This window comes from Dipodomys ordii, unplaced genomic scaffold (genome assembly GCF_000151885.1).
Source record: "Dipodomys ordii isolate 6190 unplaced genomic scaffold, Dord_2.0 Scaffold164, whole genome shotgun sequence".
NCBI lineage: Eukaryota > Metazoa > Chordata > Mammalia > Rodentia > Heteromyidae > Dipodomys > Dipodomys ordii.
Window position 1 is genome coordinate 50,071 of NW_012267380.1, and position 7,653 is coordinate 57,723.

Consider the following 7,653-nt stretch of genomic DNA (forward strand, 5'->3'; position numbering starts at 1 on the left):
CAGGAGTTGATTTAGACATACGTATCAATTTAGATTTGTGGGCTAATTTTGTCATGCATGTCAATTTGGACATGCATGTGGACTTTGACATATGTGTCAATTTTGTCAATTATGACATTTGTGTTGATTTTGACAAGTATGTCAATTTTGGCATGGACATTGATTTGGCATGCATGTCAATTTTGACATACATGTCAATTTGGAGACACATGTAAATTTGATGTGTGTCTATTGTGACACTGTGTCAAATTATTTTGTCAGTCATAGTGCTTGAATTCTGGGACTGGGTTATGTCCCTGAGCTCTTCAGCTCAAGGCTAATGCTCTACCATGTAAGCCACAGCCCCACTTCTGGGTTTTTGGTGGTTAATTGGAGATAAGAGTCTCCTGCCTGGACTAGCTTCCAACCACGATCCTGAGATCTAAGGATTCAGAGTAGCTAGGATTATAGGCTTGAGCTATCAACACCTACGTAACGTGTCGATTGTTACTTATGCGTCAATTTAGACATGTGTGTCGATTTTGACATGTGTGTCCATTTGGACAAGTATAACAAATCAGACCTTTGTATCTCTTTGAACATGCTTGTGGATTTTGACATGCAACTCAATTGGGTCCATTTTGACATGTGTGTCGATTTTTTCTGGTGTTTAATTGGAGATAAAAGTCTCATAGACTTTCCTATTTGGGATGGCTGCAAACCACAATCCTAAGATCCCTGCCTCCTGAGTAGCTAGGATAAAAGGGGTGATCCAAAGACAGGCAACTAATGGGAATGGATTTTCGTATGTGTGTCAATTTAGATAAGTGTGTCAATTGTGATATACAGTGGATTTGGACATGCATGTGAATTTTGACATGTGTGTCAATTGTGTTAATTTTGATATTTGTGTCTATACTGACATGCTCATTGATTTTGACAAGAACGTTGATTTCCACATGTGTTCCGAGTTGGACATGTATGTCAATATTGACGTGTGTGGATATGACATGTGTGTCATTTTCAATATGTGGGTCAATTTGGTTATGCATGTAGATTTTGACATCCATGTCAATTGTGTTCATTTTGACATGCTTCTACATATTGACATGTGTGTCAATTATGACATGGTGTTGGTTTTTTTATTTGTCAGTCTTAGGGCTTGAACTCTGAGCCTTGGTACTGTCCCCTAGGTCTTCAGCTCAAGGGCTACTAAGCCCATTCTTCAGTGAGAGTAAATGATGTTGTGTCTTCATTATAGAACCATATGAGGGAGCCCTAAGCCCAGCCTTACACGACTGCAAATGATGACTCTTCACTTTCACCACACGAGGGCTCCATAATCCCAGACTTCCATGAGAGCTAATGGTAATCCTTCACTCTCACCTCAAAAAGGCACCCTAAGCCCAGGCTTCCAAGAGAGCACTCATGGGCTTAGGGAGCCCTCTCATAATGAAAGTGAAGAATTATCATTTGTTGTCACAGTCACCCTCTTGTGCTGCATTCGTGTCCATGCCACATCATTTGCTCTCACAGTAGCCTGGTCTTAGGGAGTCCCCTTGTGGTGTAAGTGAAGAATGACCATAATGTGTTCCCCTGGAGGCCTGGGCCTAGTGTGCCCTCTTGTGGTGCAAGTGAAGCATCACCATCATATGCTCTCAAAGAAGCCTGGGATTAGGGTGCCCTCTTCCTGTGCAATAATGAAGACAAGAATCATCATTTGCTCTCATGGAAGCCTGGGATTATGGAGCCCTCGTGTGGTTAAAGTGAAAAATCACCATTATTTGCACTTGTGGAAGGCTGAACTTAGGGTGCCCTCTTGTGGTGCAAGTAAAGCATCACCATCATTTGCTCTCATGGAAGCTTGGGCTTAGGGCTCCCTCATGTGGTGCTATAGTGAAGATGCAACATCATTTTCTCTGATGGAATTCTCGGCTTAGGGAGCCCTTTTGTGGTGCAATAGTGAAGATGGACCATCATTTGAACTCACCGAAGCCTGAGTTTAAAGCACCTTCATGTGGTGAAAGTGAAGAACCACCATTATTTGCTCTCATGGAGGCCTAGGATTAGAGCACCATTTGGTGGTGAAAAAAATCACCATCATTTGCTCTCACCGAAGTCTGAGCTTAGGGCAACATCCTGTAGTGCAATAGTAAAGATGCACTACCATTTTCTCTCATGGAGGCCTGCTTTTTGGGTGGATGCCAGCACCCGTGAGGGCAGCAGGAATGGGGGCTGTATGCTGTGAGCAGATGCCGATCTCTGTGTGGGCAGTAAGCTGTGAGCAGCTGCCAGCATCCATGTGGACAACAGGCATGGGGCAATGCGCTGTGAGCAAAAGCCAGTGTCTGTGTGGACAGTGAACCTGGGGGAAGCTTGGCTGGGAGCAGACACCAGCATCCAGGTGGGCAGCAGGTGTGAGGCAGTGCCACTGGTGTCCCTGTGGTCGGCAGGCTTGGAAGCAGCTTGATTGTGAGTGGACAGCAGGGTCTGTGAGGGCAGTGGGCATTGTGCAATGTGCCGTGATTGGATGCTGGCATCCAAGTGGGCAGTGGGCAATAGGCAGTGTGCTGAGAATGGGCGCCATGTAGGAGCACGTGTTGTGCAGTGCACTGGTAGTGGACACTGGCATCCATGTGGGCAGCAGGTGCGAGGCAGTGCACTGTGAGTGGAAACCAGCATCTATGTGGGAAGCTGACATGGGGCAGCACGTTGTGAGCAGACAGCAGCATCTGTGTGGGCAGCATGCTGTCAGCAGAAGCCAGTGTCCGTGTGGTCATCAGGCATGGGCTATGCCCTGTGACCAGACAATGGCATCCTCATGGGCACTGGATATGGGGCAGTGCACTGTGTGAGCAAATGCGTGAGCATTGGGCATCAGGGCAACTTGGCTATAAGTGAATGCCAGCATAAATATGGGCAGTGGGCGTGGTGGGAGCTTGGATATGAGCAGATGCCAGCATCCGGCTGGAGAGCAGGCATTGTGCAGTACACTGTGAGCAGCTGCCCATTTCTGTGTGGGCAGCGGGTATGGGGCAATATGCTGTGAGTGGATGCCAGTGTCCATGTGGGCAGCGGACATTGTGCACTGCTCTATGAGAGGACTCCACTGTCTGTGTGGGCAGCGGGCCAGGGGCAGTGTGATGTGAATGGACCCCAGCACCCATGTGGTCAGCAGGCATGGGCAGTGTGATGTGAGTGGACGCCAGCATCTATGTGGGCAGCAGGCGTGGGGGAAACTTGGCTGTGAGTGGACACTGGTGTCTATGTGTGGACATTGGCATCCGCGTGGACAGCAGGCATTGTGCAGTGTGCTGTGAGCCAATGACGATAGCATCCATGTGGGCAGCAAGCTGTGGCACTACACTGTGAGCAGACGATGGCATCAGTGTGGGCAGCAGGTGTTGTGTAGTGAGCCATCAGCAAATGCCTGCATCCATGGAGGTGGCGTGCATCGGGTAGATGAGCAGAGCACTCAGAATTTGGGGACCTTAAGAGAAATATTATAAGGCCCCCAAATTCTGAGTGCTCTACTTTGTCATTTGCATCCTGAGCTCCAATACACTCATCATCTTGTTTTAGTGCCCCTAACCTGAGTGCTCTACACATTAACACAAGGACAGACATGCCAACAAAGTTAACTACATAGCTTCTTTCTGTCAAAAGCAGCTCCTTTGTTTATCCTAGCACCTAGGCCTGTCCCCTCCCCTCTCACTATCCACAGCCACAGATCTGATTTTCTTCCCCTGACTTTGTGGAAAGCTGATGCGTGTACATCTGGATCTCGGGATGCAAATGACAAAGTTAAGCTCTCAGAACTTGGGGGCCTTAAAAGTTTTTTGCCAGTCCTGGGGCTTTAACTCAGGGCCTGGGCACTGGCTCTGGGCTTCTTTTGTTCAAGGCTAGCACTCTAGCACTTGACACAGCATCACTTCTGGCTTTGTCTGCATATGTGGTGCTAAGGAATTGAACCCAGGGCTTCGTGCATGCTAGGCAAGCATCATATCACTAAGCCACATTCCCAGTGCCAACCCCTTTTATGACAAAATTTCTGCAGAAACTGGAGTAGAAAAAGGTCATAACTCAACAGAAGAAAGGTTACCTAATATAGACCTACACACAACATCATACTAAATGGGAAATCTGTAACCAGTTTTCCTAAAATCAGGAACAGAACTCAATATCCGCTTACCCCACTCTTATTCAACATATTCCTACAATTCCTAGATGGGGAAATAAGGCAAGATAAAAAATGAAAGTTATTGTTTGTCACTATTGTGATTCTGTATTTAAAAACCCTAAAGAGTCCACTAAAATTCTAAATCTGATAAACATAGCAGGATTTAAAAGCAACAATCAAAAGTCAGTGGAGGGGGCTGGGAAGGTGGCTCAGTGGTAGAGCGCTTACCCTGCATGCATGAGGCCCTGGGTTCGATTCCCCAGCACCACATAAGCAAAAAGAAAAAAAAGTCAATGGGGGGCTGGGAAAGTGTCTCAGTGGTACAGTGCTTGCCTTGCATGCATGAGGCCCTGGGTTCAATTCCTCAGCACCACATAAGCAGAAAAAGCCGGAAGTGGCACTGTGGCTCAAAGGGTAGACTGCTAGCTTTGAGCTGAAGAGCTGAGAGACAGTGCCCAGGCCCAGAGTTCAGGCTCCACAACCGACAAAAAAAAAGTCAATAAGGTTTTTTGTTTGTTTGTTTGGTGTTGTTGTTGGTGTTGGTGTTGTTTAGTGCTGATCCTCCTGGGGCTTTAACTCATCCTGAGACGTGTCCCTGAATTTTTGTGTTTTTGTTTTTGTTTTTACTAAAGGCTAGTGCTCTATCACTTGAGCTACAGCTCCACTTCTGGCTTTTTAGTGGTTAATTGAAGAAAAGAGTCTTCACATCCTTTCCTGCTCAGACTGGCTTCCAAACCCATTCAGTGTTTACAGAAAGAAATAATCTCAGCCTCCTGCGTAGCTAGAATTACATCAGTGCCCAACAGTCAATTGTTGTTGCTTTTTTTTAATACCAATAATGAAATAGCAAAGCAGTAAATCAAGGAAATAATTCTATTTAAAATAGCCTCAAAAATAACAAGATATCTAAGCACTAACCTAAGGAGAGTAAAAACCTTTACAAAAACAACTACAGCAAGTCGCTGGTGGCTCATGCTTGTAATCCTGTCTATTCAGGAGGCTGAGATCTGAGGTTCAGCCCAGGCAGAAAAGTCCCTGTGAGACTCTTATCTCCAATTAACTACTCAAAAATGGGTGGTGCTGTGCCTCTAGTGATAGAGCACTAGCCTTGAGCACAAAGAGGCTGAGGGTCAACACCCAGGCCCTGAGTTCAAGTCTTGCAACCGACAAAAAAAAATACCTTGAAGAAAGTAATTGAAGAAGACATTAGAAGTTGAAAAGACCTCCCAACTCATGGGCTGACAGAATATCATGAAGATGAACACAGCCACTGAAAGCAATGTACAGATTCAATGCAAAGTCCTGATGACATTCTTCACAGAAATAGAAGAAATAGAAAATTCATATGAAAGACATCATGCACAAGTCAGGCACTGGTGGCTCACGCCTGTAATCCTAGCTGCCCAGCAGGCTGAGATCTAAGGATCAGGACTCAAAGGCAGCCCAGGCAGGAAAGTCCATGAGATTCTTTATCTCCATTGAACCACCAGAAAACAGGAAGCGGCACTGTGGCTCAAGTGGTAGAGCGCTGGCCTTGAGCTGAAGAGCTCAGGGACAGCACCCAGGCCCAGCGTTTAAGCCCCAGGATTGACAAAGATAAAACAAAAAAAAAGTCCTAACTTCAATCTCAAGTACTAGATTTTTAAATTGTAGTGAAAGAGAGGAGTGAGGGTAAGGGCAAAAGAGAAAGAGAAGGGGTGTGGGCCAAACAGTAGAGAGCCGTGGAAGGAGCACCAGAAGGGGTGGGGCAAAGGGCACTAGAAGAAGCAGTGTAATTAGCACCAGAAGAGACAAGGGAAAAAGGCACTGGAAGAGGCAGGGCAAGGCCAAGAGGGCCATTGGAGTTCTTTTCCTTTTTCTCTTCTTTTGTGACAGTACTGGAACTCGAACTCAGTACCTGCTGCTCTCTCTTGCTTTTTTGCCCAAGGCTGGTGCTCTACCACTTGAGCCACATCTCCACTTCCAGCTTTTCACTGGTTCATTGTCTACCCAGGCTGACTTTGAGCCTCTTATCTTCAGATCCCAGCCTTCTGAGGATGTGGGATTATAGGCTTGACCTACTGATGCCCACCAGCATTGGGTCTCTTGTTATAATATTGGGACTATGGCAGAGCAGATCAAGGGGTTTGTGTGTTTGGAGCAAAGGGCAGAGAAGGACACATTCTCAGCGTGGGGATGGAGAGAGGGCTTCCTACAGGCCATAATGTTCCCAATGTGTCAGAACTCACAAAGATGTGGAAGGAGCTGGAGCTAGACTTGCTGATGCAATCTGTAATCCCAGCACTCTGGAAGGCAGGGGCAGAAGTTTTACAAGTTCCAGACAGTCTGTGCTGTATCGCAAGTCAGACTGTGTTGAAAGCATCCTTTTGTTTTGTTTTTGTTTTTTGGTCCGGTCGTCGGGCCTGAACTCTGGGCCTGGGCACTGCCCCTCAGCTCTTCAGCTCAAGGCTAGCACTCTACCACTTGAGCCACAGCCCCACTTCCGGTTTTTTTCTTTTTTGCTTATGTGGTGCTGAGGAATCGAACCCAGGGCCTCATGCATGCAAGGCAAGCACTCTACCACTGAGCCACCTTCCCAGCCCATTGAAAGCATCCCTATTGAGCTCCCTCAGCTATTTATTTTCACCTCAAACCTCAGTACTCCTATTCATCCCTTGAAACCCAGCTTAAGCATCACCACCTCTCATAACCTTTTTGATTACTCAGGTCCCACCTCTATTCTTGTCTGCCACATGGGGAGGTAGAACTGGGGCATTGATTTCCATTCAATTTAGCAACTTGATCTCTGGATGTCTTTTCCTGAGGTGAAGACCTTAACAACAGCCAAGCCTAGCTGTAGAGATAAGATTGTATCTGACATCTCAGGAGAACTGGAGGCTGTCCAGTAGTGACACCTGCCATTCCTTGGACTTTAGCACACTGATCTGAGCAGTGACTGTCTTATCGGTGATCTCCTTGTCCGGGAGATAGGGCACAGCTCACAGTGGGAAGCTTCAGGGTCATCACTTAGCTATCATGAGATTGGTGCTGTCGTGGTTAGCGCGCGAGCGCGCGCGCGCGCGCGCGCGTGTGTGTGTGTGCGTGTGCGTGTGTGTGTGTGGTGTCAGGGGTTGGCACCAGGTGCCTTGCACGTGCTAGGCCAGCGCTTTTCCACCGAGCCTCCCCCCAGCCCCGCTGCGGGGTGTGGGTGTGAAAGGTACCCATTCACTCGCCTACTCCGTGGGAAGCAGCGAAGGTTCACTACTTATGGTAGGTGCTTCAATGGCAGATTCCTTTTACAGAAGAGGAGAAACTGAGGCCCGGGGAGGGTGAGTGTTAGTCCCAGTCAGCATCAAGGAAGCCAAACTCTGAAAATTGTGTCAATGCAAGTGGGGTGGGGAAAACATGACCTAGCCCTGCAGATTGTGGGCGCCCGAGGCGCGGGAGGGGAGGAAGGGGGAAACAGGGACCGAGCCTGGGGGGCGTGGCGGGATAAAAGGACGCAGATTTCTGCG

At 47.5% G+C, this 7,653-nt stretch overlaps 1 protein-coding gene across 1 annotated transcript in view; it reads left to right on the plus strand.

Moving 5' to 3' along the window:
- Window positions 1-839: 839 nt before the first annotated feature.
- The window catches only part of Vps37d (vacuolar protein sorting 37 homolog D (S. cerevisiae)), a 10,939-nt gene continuing 4,125 nt past the window's right edge, over window positions 840-7,653 (plus strand). Inside the window, exon 1 of the mRNA XM_013033165.1 lies at window positions 840-974. Coding sequence (XP_012888619.1) covers window positions 840-974 — 135 coding nt within the window. The remainder of the gene's footprint in view (window positions 975-7,653) is intronic.